Genomic DNA, 25,303 nt, shown 5'->3' with positions numbered 1-25,303 from the left:
TTACTCCCACACACATATGTAAACGGCAATCGAACCACACGTTCGAGGTATTGTTGTGAAAGTCAGAGTAAGAGCAATAATTCTAGCACCAGACTTCCTGTGCAACTCTAAACTAGTAACCTGTAAAGGCGTTTAAAGCACAGTTTATGGAGAATTATAACCACTGTAGTTTTCTGCCATTCCACATGCAGATGCAGTTTTAAAGCCTGACATGTTGGGTATCTATTTACTCCCCGTAGCATAATTTTTCACAAAAACTGGGCTAAATGTGTTTTGTTTTTTTAATTCATGAAAAAAAAAAATTTCCCCATAAAATTGTGAAAAACTACTGTGTGACAAAAAAAATTGCAACACCCCCCATTTTATTCTCTAGGGTCTCCTCTAAAAAGATATATATATATATATATATATATATATATATATATATATATATGTGTGTGTGTGTGTGTGTGTGTTTAGGGGTTCTAAGTAATTTTCTAGCAAAATAGGTAGATTTTTACTTGTAGTAGCGAAGTGTCAGAAATGGCCCGGATGGCAAGTGGTTAACCATCACCATTATGTAGCCATGTCAGATTGTTGTCACTGTAGGGGGTGGGGGGAAGCTTTTTACTATTTATTAGATATTGAAAGGTATGTGTTCCCTGACTATATTTTAGCATGGCTCCTCCCCACTTTCTAGTCTCGTATTTTTAAGGAGGGTAGAGCGTTGGACTACAACAAAATGGCTGCCCCTATGCAGTCAGCTGTGTGCTCTAGTGATGGAGGTGCTCTGATGATGTCATTGGATGCGACGTGTTGTTGTGAGGCCAGCTGGAGAGGAAGACAGCACTGCACGAGAGGTGAGGCTGGGGGTGATCCTCAGGCTACAAGGGATCCCTCCAGACACGCTGGGACTTGTGGTCCCTCTATTAGCTGGATAGCCATAGAATGCATGCAGTGCAGTTTCTAGCCCCCACCCCCTCTACAGTTTTTATTATAAGTCTATTATTTCACAGTGTGTAGATGTGAGAGGAGTGTGTGTGTGGGATTCCAGAGACATCTGGGGGGGATCCTGTACGGGAAGAATAGTGCCATGTGCCTGCTGGGTGGGGGCATCCAGCAGGAAGGGGCCCCTGGGCTCCTAGGTGGAGGTCGGTTTCCTATAGTTATTTGTTATTTTTAAACTGTTTGGATGAAATTTATCGTGTGTGTGTGTGTGTGTGTGTGTGTGTGTGTGTGTGTGTGTGTGTGTATATATATATATATATCTCTATCTATATCTATCTATCTATCTATCTCTCTCGGGCTTGCACAGTACCCTGTGCCTGAAGGTCAGCTTGAATCTGTCTGGATGTTGATTGATTTTGCTTTATCCATCATTTTTGAATAATCCTTTACAATCTTTGATCAATGTTTATCTTACGGGCAATAAAAGGTCTTAACAATGTTGGGCACAGTGGACACAGGAACACTAAGATCTCTGGAGATGGACTTGTAACCTTGAGAGTGTCCGTGCTTTTCCACAATATTTGTTCTCAAATCCTCAGACATTACTTTGCTGCTCTTTTTGTCTTCACGCTCTGTGTGGCACACAGACACACATTGCATGCCGGTGCACTCGTAGTTCATTGAGATCCATTCTCTCATTCACAACACTCTGTGATGAATGACATGGCTGGGGGGCGATGCCCAGCATGTCCTCGTTCTTTTTAAATTCTGAGTGACAGTGGGTGCAGGGAGTAGATTTCCCTCCACCTGCTGTCACAATGTGGGCTGATTTAGAAACCAGTTACATGATACACCCTGAATATGAGTGAGTGTGTTATGAAAGATGAGCTTATCCTTTAACCACTTGCTGACCACAATAAGGCTTTCTATGGAGACCAGTCCGAGTGGCCCATGAGCCACAGGAACGGTTACACACACACGCGCACACACACACACACGCATGTTTCTCCAGTTTGCCGGAGAAAAGATCCGAAGCCATAACATGTTTATTGGATTTGATGTACAGCAGACCATCTGAGCGCCTCCCTTACTTGTCTATGTACTGTATAAGTTCATTAGCAAGTAAACTCATCAGAGAGGAGCTCAGGTGGTCTTCTGTCTATCAGATTCATCAATAGATACATTGATTGTGGAGTGGAGGATGAACCACATGGGAGTCGGCAACCTGGATCTACATCTATTTGCAGAACAGCATTGGAAGTCTTGTGACGTGCTATTCTATGCTGCGGATTTGCTTGGAGTCAATGTGTGTGAACTATGTTTGACCTATCGGATAGGAAGGGGGAGAATTTGTATGCTGGCTTATCTAAGGGAAGTAACCAGGATTGGGAAAATCCAGCTTCATATACAGTGGTTTGTGTTCATTGTAAATATTCATTCTCTGTCAATCTTCCGTAATGTGTATGTTTTTTTTTTTTTTTATTTCCATTTACTCCTCATTTAGGAACCATGATGAACTCCTCTCAGGGCACGGTGGGTAGTGACCCCGTCATCCTTGCCACAGCCGGATATGACCACACTGTGCGCTTTTGGCAAGCCCACAGTGGCATCTGTACCCGAACAGTGCAGCATCAAGACTCTGTATCCTTTCCAGTAGATTAAAGTGATTGTTATACTTGCCTCAATTCCCTGCCAATACTCTGCCATAAATTTCCATACTTGGTGATACCCTGCAATACCCAGCCATAGACTCCGGTGCTTCTACCGACTCACCAATACGATCAAAGCCAGAATCTTTATTTTTTTTATTTTTTTATTTTTTTTATTTCAGGCTTCCCAGCCTAGAGGTGAGATGTGGGGTCTTATTGACCCCACATCTCACTGTAAAGAGGACCTGTCATGCCATATTCCTATTACAAGGGATGTTTACATTCCTTGTAATAGAAATAAAAGTGACCAAAAAATGTTATTTTTTGGGGGGAAAAAAATGTCAAACGAAAATAAAGTAAAATGAACAATAAAAAATAAATAAAAATAAAGCGCCCCTGTCGCCATGTGCTCGCATGCAGAAGCGAACGCATACGCAAGTCCCGCCCACATATGAAAACTGTGTTCAAACCACACATGTGAGGTATCTCTGTGAATGTTAGAATGAGAGCAATAATTCTAGCCCTAGACCTCCTCTGTAACTCAAAACATGTAACCAGTAAAAAAAAAATTGAAAGCGTTGCCTATGGGGATTTTTAAGTAGCGACGTTTGGTGCCATTCCACGAGCATGTGCAATTTTGAAGAGTGACATGTTTGGTATCTATTTACTCAGCGTAACTTCATCTTTCACATTATGCAAAAATTTGGCTAACTTTACTGTGTTTTTTTTTTTTTTTTTTTTTTTTTAGCACAAAACTGTTTTTTTTTCTTTTTCCAAAAAAAAAAACGTGTTCGAAAAATTGCTGTGCAAATACCGTGTGAGATAAAAAGTTGCACCGACCACCATTGTATTCTCTACGGTCTTTGCTAAAAAAAACATATATAATGTTTTGGGATTCTATGTAATTTTCTAGCAAATAAATGATGATTTTTACATGTAGGGGAGAAATGTCAGAATTGTCCTGGGTGCTCCAGAAAGCCTGATGGTGCTTCCTGCATGTTGGGCCTCTGTATGTGGCCACGCTGTGTAAAAGTCTCACATATGTTGTATCGCCGTACTCGGGAGTAATAGCAGAATGTGTTTTGGGGTGTAATTTGTGGTATGCATATGCTGTGTGAGAAATAAACTGATAATATCACAATTTTGTGGGGGGAAAAAAAAGTAAAAAAAAATCTTGATTTTTGCAAAGAATTGTGGGAAAAAAATTATAACTTCAAATAACTCATCATGCCTCTTACTAAATACCTTGGAATGTCTTCTTTCCAAAAAGGGGTCATTTGGGGGGGGTATTTGCGCTTTTCTGGCATGTTAGGGTCTCAAGAATTGAAATAGGCCGTCAGTACTTCAGGTGTGATCAATTTTCAGATATTGGCGCCATAGCTTGTGGACTCTATAACTTTCACAAAGACCAAATAATATCCACCAATTTGTACTTATTTTTACCAAAGATATGTAGTAGTATAAATTTTGGCCAAAATTTCTGAAGAAAAAATTACTAATCTGCTAAATTTTATAACTGAAACGAAGAAAAATTCATTTTTTTACAGAATTCTCAGTATTTGTTCTTTTATAGCATAAAAAACCCAGCGGTGATTAAATACCACCAAAATAAAGCTCTATTTGTGTGGGGAAAAAAGGACAAAAATTTCATATAGGTCCAGTGTTGCATGTCTGAGTAATTGTCATTCAAAATGTGAGAGCACCGAAAGCTGAAAATTGGTCTGGTTATTAACCACTTTCAGACCGGACCAATTTGCTGGTCAAAGACCAGACCACTTTTTGCGATTCGGCACTGCGTCGCTTTAACTGACAATTGCGCGGTCGTGCGACGTGGCTCCCAAACAAAATTGACGTCCTTTTTTTCCCACAAATAGAGCTTTCTTTTGGTGGTATTTGATCACCCCTGCGGTTTTTATTTTTTGCGCTATAAACAAAAATAGAGCGACAATTTTGAAAAAAACACATTATTTTTTACTTTTTGTTATAATAAATATCCCCCAAAAGTATATAAAAAAACATTTTTTTCCCTCAGTTTAGGCCGATACGTATTCTTCTACCTATTTTTGGTAAAAAAAATCGCAATAAGCGATTATTGATCGGTTTGCGCAAAAGTTATAGCGTTTACAAAATAGGGATAGTTTTATAGCATTTTTATTAATAATTTTTTATTATTATTTTTTTTACTAGTAATGGCGGCGATCAGCGATTTTTATTGTGACTGCGACATTGTCGGGGACCCATCGGACATTTTTGACACATTTTTGGGACCATTGTCATTTATACAGTAATCACTGCTATATAAATGCAGTGATTCCTGTGTAAATGACACTGGCAGTGAAGGGGTTAACCAGTGGGTGGCAGTGTAGGGGTTAAGTGTTCCTAGGGGTGTGTTACTAACTGTGGGGGGGTTGGGCTTTCATTTAGTGAACACTGATCTCTGCTCCAATCACATGGAGCAGAGATCAGCGTCACTAGTTGCTAGGCAGAATGAAGGAATGCTGTTTACTTTGCATTCCTTCCATTCCGCCGCTCCGTGAGACGATCGCGGGGATGCCCGCGGCGATCGAGTCCGCGGGTCCCGCGACCGGACTCACGGAGGTCCCGACCAGCGCGGGAGCGCGCCGCCGGCGGCGCGCTCCCGATGGCAGGGCGGCATATTTAAAGGGACGTACATTTACGCCCATATGCCTGCCCGTGCCATTCTGCCGACGTACATCGGCGTGCGCTGGTCGGCAAGTGGTTAAGGGTGTTTAAGTGCCCAGTGGTCAAGTGGTTTAAACTCTTTCCTCCTTTCCCTCATTAACATGCTAATTAAATTTTTAAATGAGACCTTTGTTCTCATTACATACCTTATTTTAGATCCAGTGATGTCAGTACTACGTGTCTGTGATTCCCTATGCCATTCAGGCAGATAATGGCTGGTGGGAGGCGCTGGCAGCGTGCTGTACATGGCTTCCTAAAAACCTTGCAATACCCTGCCTCAGTACTGGCTCTTGCAAGGGGTTATGCAAATATCAATGTCTTGATGGGTGCATGTCAGTCTGGAGATGTGTAGGCAGGCTGTATTAGCATGCAGCAAACACCCACGGGTGATGCTGAGTCTCCATGATTGATAGAATTGAAATCTAATGAATAAAAGGGAGTGGGTAAGGGGCAGTCAAGACGGAAGGAGCTGGATGTCCTGCAGCCAAGAAATTTTGTCTAGTTCTATCTATTTGTTGCAGTTTGTCACATTGTGAAAATCTCTAGTCCAGTGATGGTGAACCTTGGCACCCCAGATGTTTTGGACCTACATTTCCCATGATGCTCAACTACACTGCAGAGATCAGAAGCATTGTGGGAAATGTAGTTCCAAAACATCTGGGGTGCCAAGGTTTGCCATCACTGCTCCTAGTCACAGCCCCCTCTGTGAGCATGTGGAAGGAGTTTGACTTTCCTGGAGAAACTCTATAAAAGGAATCATTGGCCACATTAGTGGTCAAATTCCTCCTCCATTAATGTAGGTAATGAGTGATCTGGCATAGCATGTGGGATTTGTTCCTCCGTTACCACGTTTTTGCCCTCCTTGACTTTGACTCTTAGCAGGTGAATTCTTTGGAGGTGACCCCCGACCGGAGCATGATAGCAGCTGCAGGTAACCTTTTTGCTCTTCCTGGCTAGTTTTTCTTTTTCAGAATTTTTATTTTTTGTAGCGTAACTGGTAAAGAAACACACATGCAAAATGTTAGTGTTACTAAACCCACGAGCCTGCATTTACTATATCTAGTCTCCCACAGTACACAGAACATGGAAATGCAAATTTTGCATGTAAATATAAACTGCTAAATACATTTTCTCATCAGCAGTATATAGCATTCTTGTGACTTCTATCAGTATCTGGTTAAAGCTTGTAGCTGGAATTTTCATTGTCCTATGAGGCTGCATGTATGTCTGGACAGTGCTGATCACATGCACTCTAGCAATACACACACAACTGTGCATATGCAGAGTGCCCCTAAGGCTCTCTCCTATCAGATGGATAGGGGACGATCAGAGAAGACTGGATCAAACAGCCTTTTTACACAATGCAGAGGCTTAAAGTGGTTGTAAACCCTTACAACACACTTTGACCTACAGGTAAGCCTAGATTAAGGCTTACCTATAGGTCCAAGAAATATCTCCTAGATAGGTTTAGGAGATATTTGCCCGAAGACAGGCACCTCTGTCTACGTGCAGGCGCACTGAGCGTGGCATCGTCAACGACGAAGATGCTGTGCGTGTCGGCTCCCGTGCGCATGCGCGGGAGTGACGTCATCGTGGCCGCGCCGAATGACAGCGGCGGAGCTACGAGACCCCACCGAGAAGATGGATGCGCCGGACTACAGGGGACAGCGGTGGCTTCGCTGGCTCCTGTGTCAGGTAAGTGACACATAATGGACTACTATGCGATGCATAGTAGTCCATTATGCTTTGCCTTTGCAGGGAATGAAAGAGGAAGTAAACTCATCAGGGTTTACTTCCTCTTTAACCCCTAGGTTTCACAGTGAGTATAACAAGCATGCTTTACTGCACATATAGGCTGATTTTACTGTTGTAGGTTTAGTCACACTTTAAGTGAACTTTGTACTTTTTTTTTTATATGCGCCCCCCCCCCCACTTCCTTGGATGCACAAAAATGTTAACAAAATTCTGCAGAGTACAAAGTTAAACACCTTTCCTTCAGCTTCTGTTGTGCAGGGGGTAAACTCTTCATCCTCCGAGGGTTAGAATGGTGATCGCTAAATCTCATAAAGATACCCTAAAGCACAGTGCTGGGAGCATCATCTGTACTAGATTTGGGCTATTTTGCTTTCCTGGAGGGAGGATGATGAGGGTATTATCTATCTACGATTTTTTTCAAAGCTTATTCAAGCCACTTCCTCAGTTCTGAGTGTCGGGGTCATCAGCGTGAATGTTTTGTAAATCAGTGGTCTCCAAACTGCAGCGCTAGGGCCAGATGCAGCCCTTTGCTAATCTTTCTCTCTGGCCCATAGGGCATCATTCCATCCACTGACACCAACAATGGGGTACTGTTCCTCCCACTGTTACCATTAAAAGGGCACAATGCCTTCCTCCGACACCAACAGTGGGGCACAATTACTTCCAATGACTTCAACAGTGGGACGCTATTCCTCCAACTGATACCAATGATGGGGCATTATTTACTCCCAATGGTTGTCGGGACATTTTCTACTCCCTTTGGCCCTCCTAAAGTCTGAAGTACAGTAAACTGGCCCTTTGTTTAGAAAGTTTGGAGACCCCTGATGTAAATTGAAGGAGTAACATCTATGCAGACTTCCTGACACCAAGTATGGGGTTATGTAAATTGAATAGATTGTGAGATTGTAGAACCATTCTATTTGTTTAGTACACAGATATAAATTTCTGATATCTACTGCAACTTTTTTGTTTACATGTCAGCAATGGTACAAAGCATTGGAAATTTATCTTACAAATGTGATTTTTTTTTTTTTTTTTTTTTATTAATTTATTTTTTCAAATGTGATACGTGTAAATATGTTAAAGGTGTCAAAATATTAATGAACAAAGCAAACAAAAATAAAAGTTTTAATTATAATGGCTTAATAAATAGAAGGGGGGAAAAAAAATCGGCAGCAAAAGAATTAAATGCACAACAAGTAGTTAATAAGGCCGATTTCAAGTAAATTATAGGTTAATAATGGGTAAACAGAGGAACACTTTTTAATAATATAAAAAAAGGTGTTTTATTTATTTTTATTTTTTTTCCCCCCTTCACGGTTGCTTTAAACCATGGGTGCTCAACTTGTGGCCCTCCAGTTGTTGCAAAACTACAAGTCCCATGAGGCATTGCAAGCTGCTGACAGTTACAAGCATGACTCAGAGGCATGATGGGAGTTTTAGTTGCGTAACAGCTGCAGGTTGAGCACCCATGCTTTAAACTGACTTAATTTTGATCTGTAAATGAATAAACAGATAAAATATATTTGTATCTGTCTTTTTCAGCGCTACACAATGTTGTTGCTAAACATTGCTGGTTGCTCAAGTGAACTGCTCTGCACTTGTTACGTGAATCGTAGAAATGCTGGATTAGGATCATGTGGGGGAGTTGAATCGAGATTGCGAGCTTTTAACGATTAATCACGCAGCTCTAGTTTCTATGTATGGATTGTTAGACATGTGGTGAAAATTTCATGTCACTAGCACCTTTAGAAATATATTTACCTAGAAAGAAAAATGGTGACGCGTTCAAAACTGATATTACCCACTGTATATTTATCACTTCTATTGCCAAAAAGGCTCATAGCTGAAATGTGAAAAACTGGGCAAGTTTAACCATGCCCAAAATAAGTTTCTTTAAAAGAAGCCAGATGCTCTGAAATTGGACACCCATTCCTAAATTTGTTAGAATTTTTTTTGTTTTTTGTTTTTTTTTGTTTGTAGAATAGATCATTGACTTGTATGCCCTCTGTTAGGTTATCAGCATATTCGCATGTATGACCTCAACTCCAACAACCCGAATCCTGTTATCAACTATGACGGCGTCAGCAAGAACATCACATCGGTGGGTTTCCATGAGGACGGACGCTGGATGTACACAGGAGGAGAGGACTGCATGGCCCGGATCTGGGACCTGAGGTACTAGACTTGAAGAGTAAGGCCCCTTTTACACGGGGTGGATCCTATCCTTATTAGGAGGGGACCTGTGATCTGATCCCCTGCTAATCAAAGCAGAGCAGAGCAGAGGGATGATGCCTCCGTGTGCCCGCTAAGTATCTGCAGACCGGATAGGGACAGACCCTGCTCTGCTCTATAGATGGCCAGGAGTAATGAGACCCCGCTGTCCATTTACACCCAGTTACCTCCAAACAGAAGAGGACAGTCCTCTCCCGTGTGGGGGTTGTGGGTGTTTTATTTTTTGTGCACATGGAAATGATTTAGAAAAAACTTTGTTACAGATTCCTTCCCATTTCTGCTGAAGAAAAACATTTTATGTCAGTGTGCAGAGTGAATCTGAATGGAAGTGACTTTTTTTTTTTCCCATTATTAATCAACTGATGCGCTTGCAGTGTCCTAATGTGGAAAGTTGCAGGGTCTGCATTCCTTTAGAAGTAACTAACCTTTAGTATTTCACCAAAAATCTAAGTTTTGTTGCAAAGGATTCGTAAAATCTGATGTCATTCTGAGGAAATCAGTGAGCCAATCACACAAGCAGGAAATGACATATCTGGGGGCTTTCCGTACACCAACAGTGTGCAGAATGTTTCCAGGTTGCTATATTGTATTGTATTCTACAGAAAATTACAGTGCTGCAAATTGAAAAGCAGTAGTTTTTTCTTTACATTCAATTCCAATATCACTTGTCTAGCAGGTCTGCAGTTAAAAAAAAAAAAAAAAATGAAATAAAATAAAAAAATGCAAAAACACATTAAATAACACAAAATAAAAGAATGACTGACTTATGACGTATGTAACATGAATTTTATTTATTTTTGTAAATTGCACATTCCTGAGTTAAATACTGCATGAGCTATATTTAACACAAATACTGCAGTAATTCAAGTAGAACTTTAGGCAAAACCTCTTCTTCTTCTAGCCCCCCCCCCCCCTTTTTTTTCTCTCTCTGCCATTTACATTGGTGACCTGAACAAAATTGCGGCAAAAAAGCTTTGAAACGCTCAGGTGTGAATTGCACCCACGGTTCGGTTTGGTTTTACTTATCTGAGCCCCTGAATCTCTGTGGGCACAATCTCTTGTTGCTTTCCCCCAGCACCTGTGGGCTTTTCATTGGATGATTGATAGCAGCGCAGGCATTGGCTCCCGCTGCTGCCAAGCAAATCAATGATGTGCCAGGGGCGGGGCCGAGTGATACAGTCGGTGGCTATGGCTGCCAACTTTATCACACGGGAGCGTGCCCGCAAGATGACCCCCTTGGGAGAGCGGAGAGATCTGCCGAGGGACCCCAGAAGATGAGTATCGGGGACGCTCTGTGCAAAACGAACTGCACAGTGGAGGTAAGTATGACTTTTTTATAGATATAGATAGATAGATGTATATCTATCTCTATCTCTCCCAAACCTATACAACTCCTTTTTAAGGGCTTAACATTTTCAACCTCTTTGCCTTCTAAAGTTCACTCATTCACCATGTCTTTGTGTGATGAGAGTATCTTGGCAGTCAGCAAGGGTGGGATAGGGAACTGCAGATGGATGGGGGTTGGCGCCAGAAGCAATCCTGAAATTGGGATTGTCAGACCCTTTGTTAACAAGAAATAAACCGAATCGGAGGTGTCAAAGGATTGGGGGTTTTCTGCTTCCTAGTAGGAATCTAGTGGTTTCTGCTCTTTGCGAGGATTTTTTTAGTAGTTGAAAATGGGTAAAAGGTTCACTTTCTGGCAGAAGGGCATGGAGAAGAGACTCCTGTAGCAAGCAAAGGATCTAGTATGTATCTTTTGTTCACCATTAGGAAGGACTTTTGTGTTTTTTAACTGTTTACCATCCACCCCATAGCAGTGTTACTGCTGCAGTGTGGCAGCTGTGTGCCAGGTCACATTTTCTGTTTTCTTTTTGCTTTCTGCTTTGCGTGAACATCTCATTGGGCTGTACAGTCTCTTCTCAGATTCTGAATGATCTGACTTTGTTCTGTGTATTACCCAAAGAGCTCCACCAATCCCCACTTACATGTGCTGTCATTGTATTGTGCAGGTCCCGCAGCCTTCAGTGCCAGCGAATTTTCCAGGTGAACGCTCCAATCAACTGCGTTTTCCTCCATCCCAATCAGGTACTTGTATCATTATCATACTATGATTATCATACATCAGCACTTTGTCAGGTAAATCATATCTCATATATGTACATATTTCACCTGTGTTTAGTTTTACATATTGGGTATCCATTCATCAGGCACAGCAAATATGGAACTACCACTATTTTATTATTTAATCCCCTTCATGCCTAAGGGTAGAACAAATGGTAATATGTACATATTACAACTACTTTGCGTCCAGGTGGATTATAGCTTGTGTGTTTTTTTTTTGTTTTTTTTTTTTTTAAGGACAAATTGGGCAGTCATTTGGTACCGTGTTTCCCCGAAAATAAGCCCGGATCTTGTATTTTGACAACAAAAGACCCGGTAGGGCTTGTCATGTGCTGTCTTCTCTCCCCATCTCCCTCCCTGCCTGCCTGTCTGGAATACCCAGTGTAACTGAGTAAAAGTGGGTGTAAAATCCACTGTATTATATCATGTAAACGCTGCATGTTTCTGTAGTTTATTTGTGATAAAGGCCTCCTTTTTATAGCGCCGCCTGATCGGTCGCCCCCCCCCCCCACTCCGAGCACTGCAGAGGGAGGGGGGGCCTGCGATCCTCCGCTGACAGCTGGCGGGGGGGGGGGAATCAGCTGATTGGAGCTTTCCATGGCCTGCTTGAGTTCTCTTCTCCGCTCACTGCAGTGGGGGGCAAGATCCCCTGCTGGGAGGAGAACAGCAGGGGATCGGCTGAGTGCCATTTAGCGCTGTAACAAAGGTATTTGTCACATATAGATTATAGAAACGTACAATTTACACTATATACTATAATACAGTACATTTTGGGATTTAACAACCACTTTAAACTAGGGCTTATTTTCGGGGAAACACGGTAGTAAATGGTAATGGATACCTTCTGATTGCGTGTGATTTTATTTTATTTAATTATTTTTATCATCAAAGCAAAAGTAACTCTCAATGTGGAGATGGGTGGGAATTTAAAATGTAGCTGTATATATCTTGTTACTTCTAAAACCTATCGCCAAAGACCAACCCAAAATTCTTCTGCTTCTGGTGATCACAGCAATACCAGAAATCTGTATGTTAGTTGTTGTATGTACCCGTAGTACAACCCAAAACTAGTGGTGCACATTTTTGCTTTGCCAAAAAATGGCCTAACCCTGGCACCGACTTGGATCAAACCTTCATCTAGCTATTTTATTTATTTTTTTTCCTATTTTTTTTTTTTTTCCTCTCTGCAAGGCGATCTAAAGATGCACTGTATCTCTCCCCTCCGTTCAGAGAGAGAAACATGGGCGGGCTTCAGTGACTGATCACTGTCATAGCCAATCAGAGGCTATCACAATGATTAGGTGAACCAGAAGTTCCTGTTACTGATCGTTAGTATGGGACCCTGGCTCTTGCTGAGACACCGGTCTCTGTGCTGGGATTCCATTGTGCAGCGCTCCCCCAGCACAAAGACAGATGCGCATATGTGGCCCCACGGATAAAAGACCAGTCTAGTGGGGCTGCATATATGTGTACTGTCGGTGTGAAGGGGTTAAACTCTTGTTCTCCAAGCCAATTTCTCTATTTATTTTCACTTAACAACTTTAATGTTTTTCGTGTACTCCATAGCTAAAAGTTTGAATTGCTCTTGTAGTAATACACCTCAGACTGCACACCCTCTTATCTCCTCCATTTCTACCCAAAGGACTTCACCTCCCATCAGCACCCTCACACATGCACAATGCAGGGCTGTCAGTCATAGCAATGTAAACCCTGGGGGAGAAGACGTACGGCTGGGGCTCCATTGAGATAGTAGTAGGAGTCACTACAAAAAAGAAGTGCTGTTCTTGCAAAAATATAAACAATTTTGAGCTGAATTGAAGGCACTAAAACCAGCTTGCATTATCAGACAAGCTATAAGTAGGTGTTATTTATGTGATTAGTTTTAACATTCAGGTTTAATGTTTTAAACCACTGCTTTATGCCAGGGGGTGGGAAGGGCTGTCTGATCATGTGATTGTCTGTCACGGTGGTCACATGAGGGGGTACCGGTCTCACAGGCGCCCAATCATTACTAGAAAGCAAGAGCTGTCTATAACAACTCGGTCACTGTGCTGAGTGCTTGAAGTGAGCACGCCCTCAACACAAATATCTCGGCCGCCCATGCATGCGTTAACGTCCACCCTCTTTGACACCACACATGTGATATGTTGGCAGCAAAAGGTTAATCGCTTTTATTTCTGCATTAATTTTTATTTTTATGTATTATTATTATATATATATATAAATTTTTTTATTTATTTTTTATTTTTTTATGGCCCAGTATGCCGAAGGTAGACATTCTATGCACATGATGCTTTTTGGAGTCTGGATAAAAGTGTTCTTTAGATGCAGATCGGTCAGCTGCCTGCGGCTGGGAGCTACACACCAGATAAGCCTGCAGACACAATGATACCTTGTTATGTGAGAGATTTTATGGTGTACAATGCCTCTTTGTATATGAACAAAAGAGAAGTGTATTACCTTCGGGCAGCTTCCAGGAAAGCCAACTTCCTTGTGCTTTTTGTGCTGAAGCCTCATAGAGAATTAATACCATCGTTGTTATGTATCATGCTCTGTGTGTGTGTATATATCTTGTTTTCAGAAGAGGATAGGCGTGTATGTTGTATTGCACAAATTGTGCAAGCCACTACACCTGCTTGTTTTTATATGTATATTGGTGCTTTTTTTAAAGAGCAACTCCAGCTATCCATATCTATTTATTTTTATTTCACATATAAGTTTTACTGAATCACAAGAGAGATATACACCACCGCTTAAAGGCGGGTCTTGGGAACTCAGAGATAAGGGATCCGGGTTTGAGCAACAACATGTGGATAATGACAGAACTCTGGATGGCTGCACTCCAAAGCTAAAACGATAAATAATATAATAATATTTAGGACACAGCAAATTACATCACAACAAAAGATGCAAACAGCTGAAGCGTTTCGCACTAAGGCTAGTGCTTACTCATAGCTGGTTAACATGGTGGCAGACAACAAATATATATAGAGTGTTGCAATATGACAGTGGGCAGGGCCAGGCGATGAATCAGTCAAACAAGAGACATCACCTGGTGCCTGTCCATCTGAACCTCTTGATCCTAATACAAGACGATGAAAGCTCTCAGTGTAAGTCCAATGTGAACTACAGTGCATTGCGAACACAAAAGCAAAACCTCCGGCCACATCCCAGCAGGGATGGAACAAGGAGGACACCTGTATAATAGCAGTGTAAAAAATTAATTAATAAAAAAAAATTACAAAAATGTATTTATATGAAGTGATAAGTAGTGTGCAAAACCCAAATCATTGGATGTGAATACATATGCCTCAATATAAATGTATGTAAAAAAAAAAATGTGTATGTGGTCAAAATAAATGCTGAATTATAAAAACATTATTAAAATTATGAGATTGTAAAGTATAAGCATGGTTAAATAACCATGCAAGTATATACTGTGAAAAAGTGATTAAAAAGATAAAACAAGAATGATTGAAAGGTGTGAACATGAAGTACATAAACAGGTGTACAATTGAAAGAATCAAAAGCATTAATATGCACACAGTGGCACATGCAAAAGCATCAGAACGCCCGTCGCGGCGCATGTGAAAATATATAAGTATCTAGGCGCATCTGAATGCCCGCCGCAGCCCATGTACATATATAGTGATGTGCGGTATGTGGACCGGCGATCTGTGCGTTGTAATGTGGCTTTATATAACCCCATAACAGACTTCTAAAAAAATTACAATGCTGGGATCCCACACAAACTAATCAAGAAAGAGGGGCATACAATTAAGGTCTGGTGAAGACCATACACGTAGCAATCTCCCTGCATACACCTAAGAGGGTAAAAGTCAGAGATTTTCTGAGACTGACTTATTTTGTCCCTGCGCCAGATGCTCATCTAATCAGCACTCTTCGCTGCTTTTAGACTTCTTTTTTTAACCTCTTAGGTGTATGAGGTTATGTGTTTTGTTTGATTAATTGCCTGGCCCTGCCCACTGTCATATTGCAACACTATATATTTGTTGTCTGCCACCATGTTAACCAGCTACTAGTAAGCGCTAGCCTTAGTGCGAAACGCGTCAGCTGTTAGCATCTTTTGCTGTGATGTAATTTACTGTGTCATAAATATTTGAATAAAGCATAGTTTTAGCTTTGGAGTGCGGCCGTCCAGAGTTCTGTCATTATCCACATAAGTTTATTGAAGCCCAGAAAGGGGAGGAACCCATTTACATCATTAACTTTAATATAGAAATACTATCAAGGCCATACATATAACTTACATTAAAACAATGTGATGGCTTATTAAAGTCTCATATAAAATGCTAAAGGGTATATTCAGTGTAGGTTTATTTTAACTTTCCATTAAAAATAAATAAATAAATAAAATAAAAGTGACCACTAAGAACATGATCATGGGAACTCCAGCTATTTTTTAATAGAGCAGGGATTGATTGTCACCAAAACAGGAAGTACGATGAAAAATCTCCAATGCAGAAACAACAATAAGTAGTTGATGGTTCTAGCCTTTCCCTGCTCTACTAAAAAATATTTTTAAAATTTTCATCTGTGCTAGTGGAGATTTTTGCTCATTGTTAAAGTGATCAGGAAGTGAGGGAAATCTCTCAAATGGAACCCAACGCAGCAGTAGAATTCTCGCAATGTTTTAAAGGTGTGTGTGTGTGTGTATGTGTGACTAAAGGAAATTTTATTTATTTTTTGCTGCAGATACCCAATGCTGTCTGCACATACCTCTAGACAGCTGTGCTAATACCCCTGGAGCTTTGATAGCCACTCAATCCTCACCTTGGCGATAACATATTCCCACCTACAGCCTCCTGGGATGCATCACACAAGGCAGGAGGCTGCAGGACCAGTCTTCCTGTCCCATGCAATCTGGCATGTGCAGTTAGGAACTAGCTGTGATTCACCAGGAAGTCAGATCCAGCTTCCAAATACAAGAGGGCAGTGCTGGAGATAAGAGTCCGCTATGGGCAGCTGCCATAGAGCGCCAGGAATGGGGGTGAAAAATCGGAAACCCCAACCACTCGCTGGGGTTCAGATTTTTATTTTTTGTCTTGCACTTAGTCGGGCTGACAGTTGGCCTGCCAAGCAGCTGTGCTCCTTCTGTGTGGTCAAACAATGTGCATGGAGGGAGGGGGTAGGAGGGAGCGAGGCGAGACAGACAGCAGGGAGATGTATAGATATATCTCTCTCTCCCTCCTTCTATAGTGGATAATACATTCTGTTGTCAGCTGCACAAGGACTTAGAGAGGTAGGGGTGGAGAAACAGCAGGACACTGATCTACCCAATAAATTGCTGGGGGGGGGGGGTGTAGGGGCGCCTGTCTTGACCATTGGAGGGCAAGCAGGCTGTTCTCTTGGCACAGCCAGAAAACTGACTATGATGGGAGGAATAGGTTCTCATGCCTGGTGTGGTCAGTTTGAAATAGGAATGCGGGGGGGGGGCTGGCAGCATCACCAGGTATTTCACACAATAGAAGAAATACAAAAATAACGGGATACTTTTTAACACAATTGGAAGGTACAACAGACACGTATCAGAAATATGAAATGGGGTAACCTCATAATTAATGGCAAAATGAAACCAGGATCCTATGGAAATATTTTCTGTCCAACAAAGGTATGCTCTTGGTTGGGGTTTAAAAAAAAAAAACTGATAGGTTTGCATGATTTATAGTCACACTTTGTCAAAATGTTACAGTTGTGCTCATAAGTTTACATACCCTGGATGAATAACACAAACTTTTCTTTCACACATGAATCCATTTATCAATCGACTGTGTTTACTATTGTTAAATCATAATCACAACAGAAACTACCCAAATGCCCCTGATCCAAAGTTTACATACCCCAGTTCTTGGTACCGTGTATTGCCCCCTTTAACATCAATGACCGCTTGAAGTCTTTTGTGGTATTTGTGGATGAGGCTCTTTATCTTCTCAGATGGTAAAGCTGCCCATTCCTCTTGGCAAAAAGCCTCCAGTTCCTGTAAATTCTTGGACTGTCTTGTATGAACGGAACGTTTGAGATCTCCCCAGAGTGGCTCAATGATATTGAGGTCAGGAGACTGAGATGGTCACTCCAGAACCTTCACTTTATTCTGCTGTAGCCAATGACAGGTCGCCTTGGCCTTGTGTTTTGGATCATTGTCATGTTGGAATGTCCAAGTACGTCCCATGTGCAGCTTCCTGGCTGATGAATGCAAATGTTCCTCCAGTATTTTTTGACAACATTCTGCAATCATGTTGCCAACAATTTTGGCCAAATTTCTTGTGCCTTTTGTAGCTCACACATCCCCAAAACATCAACGATCCACCTCCGTACTTTTCGTTATAGGCCTTGTTGACTCCTGTCCAAATGTAGTGTTTATGGTTGTGGCCAAAAAGCTCAATTTTGGTCTCATCACTTTGTGCCAGAAGGCTTTTGAGGCTTGTCTCTGTGCTGTTTGGCGTATTGTAAGCGGGATACTTTGTGGCATTTGCGTAGTAATGGCTTTCTTCTGGCGACTTGACCAAGCAGCCCATCTTTCTTCAAGTGCCTCCTTATTATGCATCATGAAACAGCCACACCACGTTTTCAGAGAGTTCTGTATTTCACCTGAAGTTATTTGTGGGTTTTTCTTTACATGCTGAACAATTTTCCTGGCAGTTGTGGCTGAAATTTTAGTTGGTCTACTTGACCGTGGTTTGGTTTCAACAGAACCCCCCTCATTTTCCACTTCTTGATTAGAGTTTGAACGCTGCTGATTGGCATTCTCAATTCCTTGGATATGGATATATATCTATCCAATATCCCTTTCCTGTTTTTATACAGTTCAACTACCTTGTGATTATGATTTTAAAAAGAGTAAACACAGTTGATGATAAATGGCTTCAGCCAAATGCTAACCATGAGTGAAAAGTTTCTGTCATCAGTCATATTCTCAGAAAAATGGCCAAGAAATCATAAATTGTGCCAGGGTATGTAAACTTAGGAGCACAACTGTATTCTCCATATCTTTTGTACATGTTTTATAATTATTGGGTCTTTCAGCTCCCACTATTTTATTCAGTTGTTATATACTGTAATATTTGCTCTCTCTTCTCTTGTCTCTCTTCAGGCCGAGCTCATTGTTGGAGATCAGAGCGGTGCCATCCACATATGGGACTTGAAAACTGACCAGAATGAGCAGCTTATTCCTGAGGCCGATGCGGCTGTGAACGCCGTCCATATTGACCCCGATGCCAGTTACATGGCTGCCGTCAACGGCTCAGTGAGTATCTGTTGGGACATGTTTAACACAAACTATCATTTTTAAAGTATATTTAAAGACTAAGCTGTTTGCATTTCATATAGAGAAGGTAATAATCTTAAAACCTTCTTCCCCCTTCTTATTTATTTTTTTTTTTCTTTGCCCTATGTGTCCCTTTGGGGAGATTATCTTTTACTTCCTGTTGTGTAGACACAACAAAGTGAGAACTGCTCTTACACAGTTGTCACTAGAACAGGTCCTATTACTCTGAATCCCATGACAATGGTCACCAGTATAGAGTAAATACAAGGGTAGTTTTGGAAGTTCCCTGGAGTTAACCACTTAAGCCCCAGACCACTTTTTTTGCAATTCGGCACTGCATTGCTTTAACTGACAATTGCGCAGTAGTACGACATGGCTCCCAAACAAAATTGACCCCCCCCCCCCCCCAAATAGAGCTTTCTTTTGGTGGTATTTGATCACCTCTGTGGTCTTTGTTTGCGCTATAAACAAAAGAGCGACAATTTTGGGAAAAAACGCATTATTTTAACTTTTTTGCTATAATAAATATCCCCCCAAAATATAAATAAATATATATATATAAAAAAAATTCTCAGGTGTGTGGGGTTTTTTTTTTTTTTTTTTTTTTTTAGGCCGATACATACTCTTCTCCTACATATTGTTGATAAAAAAAAAAAAATAAAAAAATAAAAAAAATCGCAATAAGCATTGATTGATTGGTTTGGGCAAAAGTTATAGCACCTACAAAATAGGGGATAGGTTTATGGCATTTTTACTAGTAATGGCGGCGATCAGCACGCACACAGCTGCTGGATCTCTGTGTGCCCCAAGCAATCGCGGGAGCCCGGCGGCAACCGAGACCGCCGGGCACTCGCATCAGCTCCGGGAGCTTGTGTGGGCGAGTCTGCCCCCTTGTGGCCCTTTGTTACTGACGTAACATAACGGCGATTTGCGCAGCCGAACCATGCTGCTGCAGTACAACTGCGGCGGCTGGTCGGCATGCGGTTAAAGAGGGGAGGGACATTTCTGATTCAGTCGGCTGCCGCAAATTGTTTTGTAAAGCTGGCAAAAAAAATCAGCTTCCTTTTTATGAAGGCATTTTGTAGACTGGATGTACAGAGCTGTCCCTGAACTGTCATGTCTTCTTCTTGTGATTGGCTGACTGCTACTCTGTGCAGGTTTTTCTTTTATTACAACACTGGGACTAATGTGATTTTAGCAGGAAGACCTTTTCGCTTGGCACTCTTCAGGATGAGTGCTGTCCATGTGTAAGTGTGGTGTGTCCCCCCCCCCCCCGACAGCAGCAGGTAGGACTACACACATCTCCTGAAATCATTGTAGTGTATAGAATTGTTCAGTTGAGCATGATGCAGAAACCAAACACAATGGTGCTGCAGGAGGGATTCCATAGGTTGTATGGCCTCTTCTGCACTGCTAGACAGGTTTCTGCATCCTCTTATCTGTGCTCAGCAGTCTAGTAGTCTGATGCCAGCAAGACTGATGCAGGACCATATGCCTGCATTGAATGTGAGGCAGTTGAGGAACAGTTCACCGCAGGAACATGGGGGAGCAGAGGATCCGGTAAGTCAAACTTCTTTTAAGTTTAGATATAAACGAGCAGTTAACTCTTGCAGTGCTGACTTTTAGGTTTTCTGGAGTTGGGCATTCAAGCACTTTGACACATGTGACCCTTTGTCTCTTATAAGTTTATATAGGCATGCTGATAAACTTTCTCTTGCCTACAGGGAAACTGCTTTGTTTGGAACTTGACAGGAGGCCTCGGAGAAGACCTCACACAACTTATCCCCAAAACCAAAATCCCGGCTCACAAGCGATGTGCACTGCGATGTAAATTCAGCCCCGACTCCACGTAAGTGTATAGTCAGCTGATGTAGAGAAAAGCCAGCCTGAGCCTATCACTGTAGTATGGTAACTGTATGTCAATACCAGACCTTTCTGTACAGGACAACTCATCCTTTTATGCTTAAGGAGCTGTGGCAAAAAAAAATCCATGACAGAGCAAAGGACTAAAGCAACTGGTAGATGATTCAAATTTCTTTCCTTCCACCACAGGTGAAAGGAAAAAAATCGCTCGCTTCCCCCATCAAAACAGTTTGTGTTTAAGGGCATCCCTCCCGAAGTGCTATTATGTTCTGCCGGCAGAGAGGCACAGAGAGCCTTCATGGCTGGTAGAACACAATGATTACTGGTAGCGGCTTTAGCCTTTTGGGAGTAGTTGAATGTAAAAAAATCCGACAGGCCAGCTCTACCCAAGTTGATGATCGCTAGACTGACTTGGGTACAATCAGCCTGCCCATACATGGATTTAATCTTGGCTGTTCCCTGCTAAACTGTCTGAATTTCGATCCATGCATGGCCAGCTTAATCACCAGTATTGCTATTAGGGTCTCTGCAGCTAAGCTACCCCATTACTAACTTGAGAGCATGTCGCCTTCCTATTAAAAAAAAAAAAAAAAAAAAAATTACTTGTCTGTCTTTCTGGCATTTTGTGTTTAACAAGGATGCTAGACACTATCGTATGGAGAATGAGCTGGTTTCTGCAGTTGTTACCAGCAGAGCACGGGGGGGGGAAGATGGGCATCACTTCTGCCCATTGTAGTGTGTTGTAGAGTTCATTGTCTGTCTTTTTTTTTTTTTTTTTTTTTTTTTTGCAGTCTCCTGGCCACATGCTCAGCCGATCAGACCTGCAAAATCTGGAGGACCTCCAACTTCTCTCTGATGACAGAGCTGAGTATAAAGAGTAATAACCCTGGAGAGACTTCAAGAGGCTGGATGTGGGACTGTGCCTTTTCTGGGGACTCCCAGTACATTGTTACAGGTACCGATATAATCTGCTTAAAGTGGAACTGTTGACAATAATAAAAAAATACATATGAGGCCTATTGCAAGCAATACCGTAGAAGTGTGTTTGTTTTTTTTTTTTGTTTTTGTTTTTTGTTTTTTTTCTGAGCCCCTGAAACCTAGCTTTAAGTCAGCCATATACAGTGCAAATCTTGGCTGGTTCAGCAGCTGGCTGAATTTTGATACATCTATGGGCAGGCTGGTTGTTTTTTGAAGTTGATCGATTGACTTTAGTACAACCAGCCTGTCTGGGTTTTTTTTGTGCGATTTGGCTATACACAGCAGCAGTAATCTTTGCAGTCTGATGGCAGGGAAACCCCTTGCCGTCATAAAACAATGAAAGTGGCGGGGCACCCCAGAAGAGGATCAGGCCAGCTGCTCTATGCAGAACCCTTGCACAGAGCAGGCAAGTATAACATGTTTATTTGAAGAAGAGAAAAACGTTTACAAACCCTTTAAGGCTAAGCTCACCACTTTTTTAATAAAATCAATTTTTTTTTTTTTTTTTTTAATGCACATTTCTTAGATAGAAAAATAATGCACTTTTTCTTCTTATCTGGGAGCAGGAAGCTCAATGGACTACAAGAGTGCTCACCAGCCCTCTCGCAGCTCTTTGAAAACTACAAGCTGTCAGCCGCAATGGCTGTTGGTACGTGTAGGGCAGGCATTCAATCACAGGAAACTGTGAATGAATGATGCGACTGTATGGGCAGAGCCCCACACAGCTGTGTTTTCAAATTGTAACAGTGGGCGTGGGGAGAAGATCTCTTGCCTGCTGTCACGCAGAGGGGCAAGAGGTTGCAGATGCTGGAATTTTTTTTCTTGTATTTTCCACCCTAAATTTGGGTGGAACTTATAACATGTTCCAAAGGTGAACTTATCCTTGTAAGTGTGGCTATTGCATAATCTTTCACCTTTCTTCGTGCCATCCTACTAATATATACTGGTTAAAGGAGTTGTAAAGTCGGAGAAGAATTACTGCCAGCCCTTCTGTTATACCATGGTATACTACACAGTGTAAATGTTTGATTAAAATGATGCAGCTATAGAAGTACTGTTATTATAGATGTATAGTAGCTTTGTAGGTATACTCCTGGCCTAGTGCTGAATGTGTTGTATGTTGTGTTGCCTGAAATCGGGCTGACCTCAAACTTGGTATTTTTCATTACATTTCTTTGTATTGTTATGGAAACTCCTGAAGAATTTTCCAAAAATAAAAAGGATGCTGCTAAATACCTTGTTTCAGATCACCTCTATGCAGTCATGTGACCTTCCGCCACTCTCCTCCCCGATCTAAAGGCTACAGCGGGAGGGACTTGGCAGACAGTACAGAGGTCACGTGACCTCCCGGCTGATGTCAGCGGGGGGTCTCTGCCTTTAGATCAGTGTAGGAAAGCGGCAGGACGTCATGTGACCGCATAGAGGCAATCTGAAAGAAGGTATTTAGCTACATCAAACCTTTACACAGTGTAGTATACCTTGGTATAACAGAGGAGCAAGCAGTAGGCCTACTTTGACTTTATTGCCAGTTACTAATAGCAGCAGGAGCAGAGGGGTTGGGAGGAAATGGCTCACACACAGGAGCTGACAGGCAGGCAGGGGGAGAGAGGAGAGCAGTGGGATGACAGCGGCATGTAACCTGATAACGGTATTGTGGATCAGCAGCCATGATTACCATGGCCACTTTTTACATAGGGGGACACAGGAGCAGGATCAACCAAGTTTTTACAGCATAGAAGGGGACAGATTACACAGCACAAGCACTATGCTTTTTACCTGCTTTTAAATAAACCGGCTCTCCTTCCTTCTCTTTATTTTTTTTAATTTAAGGTTACAACCTTTTTTAATAAATCTCTATAGCTTTTTTTTTTTTCAGATTTTCTAGTAATTGCAAATTTTGTTTTTAATATAAAATTTTCTGTTTCCTCCTGCAGCATCATCGGATAATCTGGCTCGGCTATGGTGTGTAGAGACCGGCGAGATCAAGAGAGAATACAGCGGGCACCAGAAAGCTGTGGTCTGTCTAGCATTTAATGACAGTGTGTTGGGCTGACACAAACTGATTACATGAGCCCCTCGGCACAAGGTTTGGCTTTCAATCCACCCTGCTGGGTTACAAACAGTCAGCCAAAGACAGAGACTTTTTTTATTCTGAAGTGGAGAAAAATGTCAGAACTCCAGTTGGAAGATGGCCCCAGATGAACAGTTGGATCTTTGAAATGATTACATGGCAACCTGATTGAGTTATAGAGTGCCAGTCAGGAGAGGCATTTGGTATAATCTAGATTGTTACTCTAAAGTAGTTTTAATAATGCAGTCTTATCTCCCAGGGATCAGTGTGTGCTTTTTCTGAATTTCCACCCTGTCAGAGCAAGAATGTCTGGCTTAAAGCCCCCTTGGGGGCTGACTTGTCTCCCACCTGAGATCGTGGCTGTTGACACTTAAGCCCTGCTGTACAAACGGCAGAATATTGGAATGTTGGGAGACATTTGCCGGTTCCAAAAAAGAAACAGCCCAGATTGTTTCAGACAGTGCGTATGTCAGATGTGCATGCTGGAAAACCAGTATAACGACTCCCGAGCAATACTCTTAGCCAATGGCAGAGAGCGCTGACCAGGGTGTTCTGGTGGGAGGGCCTGACCCCTTATCAGACAGAACACAACAGCTCAGCTGGGGAGGTCGCTGGACTGACCTTGCATGATTAGTACACTTTTTTTATTTAATTTTTTTTTTTTCCGACCGGAAAAACCTGCTGGGTTACACAAGAAAAAACTGTTATGCCCTGTACACACAAATGGAAATTCGGCCAGCAAGAGACCCTGCAGAGCTTTTGGTTGGAAAATGTGACCGTGTGTATGCTCCATTGGTGTTCCAGCCAGCAAAAGATTGAGAGCAGGTTCTCAATTTTTTCGGTTGGAAAAAGTTCTCATCGCCTGTAAATTCTGACGCGCAAAATTCCTACACATGCTTCGAAGCATTGAACCTAATTTTCTCGGCTCGTCGTAGTGTATGTCAATGAGTTCTTGGCGGTCGAAAAGTTCAGTGAACTTCTGTGTGTATGCAAGCCAAGCCAAGCTTGAGCGGAATTCCATCGGAAAAACCATCCAAGTTTTTTCCGATGGAAAATCCGCTTGTGTGTACCCAGGGATTGTCCACGAGTTGCTGTTTTATTACATAATAGTGCCCAGTTTCAGCGCTGACCGCAGGAAGGAGTGAAAAAGGAGGACCTTTTACAGCCCGACACTGACAGGGAGAAAATAAGATAATCAAAACCAGTCTCTAGAGTGGAAAGGCTCTGCTATTATTATAACGATTTAGGAGTGGAGATTCAGATTGTTACAGATGCCGATTGCTGACTGGTTCTCTTTACATTCTTAGTAAAACCATGCCATATGTAAAATAAGTTGGCATAATATCTTTAGCGACACATTTTCTGTTGAACCTTTATAAATTGTGAAACGCCTATTCAACTAAAGCAGTATTTAATATTGTGATTTTTGTCAGTTTGTTATATCTACTGGAGAATGCAGTATACTTTTCTTATGTTGAAGGGTAACTCCACTTTCGTGGGAACAATAGCAAATAAAGAAGAAAATTATATAGCGTATACAATTGCTACGCAAGTTATATTGTTAGAAAAGGAAAATGTCTTTTTTTTTTTTTTTTTTTATATCTGCAGCTATGGGTTTTTTTTATTTTTTTTTAATTTTTTTCTGTAAAATTTAATATGGCTTCCTGGAGGTGTTCTGTACACAGAATGTATACAGAATGCCGCCGCTTGCTCCAT

The 25,303-nt window shown here is 41.7% G+C and overlaps 1 protein-coding gene across 1 annotated transcript; it reads left to right on the top strand.

The window, feature by feature from the left end:
* The first annotated feature begins 711 nt into the window (after nt 1-711).
* On the top strand, nt 712-25,010 carry MLST8 (MTOR associated protein MLST8). Its single transcript, XM_077449351.1, has 9 exons — nt 712-839; nt 2,432-2,568; nt 6,159-6,210; nt 9,050-9,212; nt 11,279-11,354; nt 18,502-18,654; nt 20,400-20,524; nt 21,330-21,493; nt 23,451-25,010. The coding sequence occupies exons 1-9, from the start codon at nt 722-724 to the stop codon at nt 23,567-23,569; spliced, it is 1,107 nt and encodes a 368-aa protein (XP_077305477.1). The 5' UTR covers nt 712-721; the 3' UTR covers nt 23,570-25,010.
* The last annotated feature ends 293 nt before the right edge of the window (nt 25,011-25,303 follow it).

Source organism: Lithobates pipiens, unplaced genomic scaffold, assembly GCF_037356315.1.
Source record: "Lithobates pipiens isolate NorthernLeopardFrog02 unplaced genomic scaffold, aLitPip1_a1.2 Scaffold_22, whole genome shotgun sequence".
Lineage (NCBI taxonomy): Eukaryota > Metazoa > Chordata > Amphibia > Anura > Ranidae > Lithobates > Lithobates pipiens.
The sequence above is the reverse complement of the archived record's forward strand: the minus strand, read 5'-3'. Positions and strand labels throughout refer to the sequence as shown.

Coding starts and splice junctions, on each gene's coding strand:
- MLST8 (XM_077449351.1), top strand. CDS start 722: ATGGCTGCCCCTATGCAGTCAGCTGTGTGCTCTAGTGATGGAGGTGCT. Junction 6,211..9,049: donor GAGCATGATAGCAGCTGCAG/GTAACCTTTTTG, acceptor GCCCTCTGTTAG/GTTATCAGCATATTCGCATG. Junction 21,494..23,450: donor CTCCCAGTACATTGTTACAG/GTACCGATATAA, acceptor TTCCTCCTGCAG/CATCATCGGATAATCTGGCT.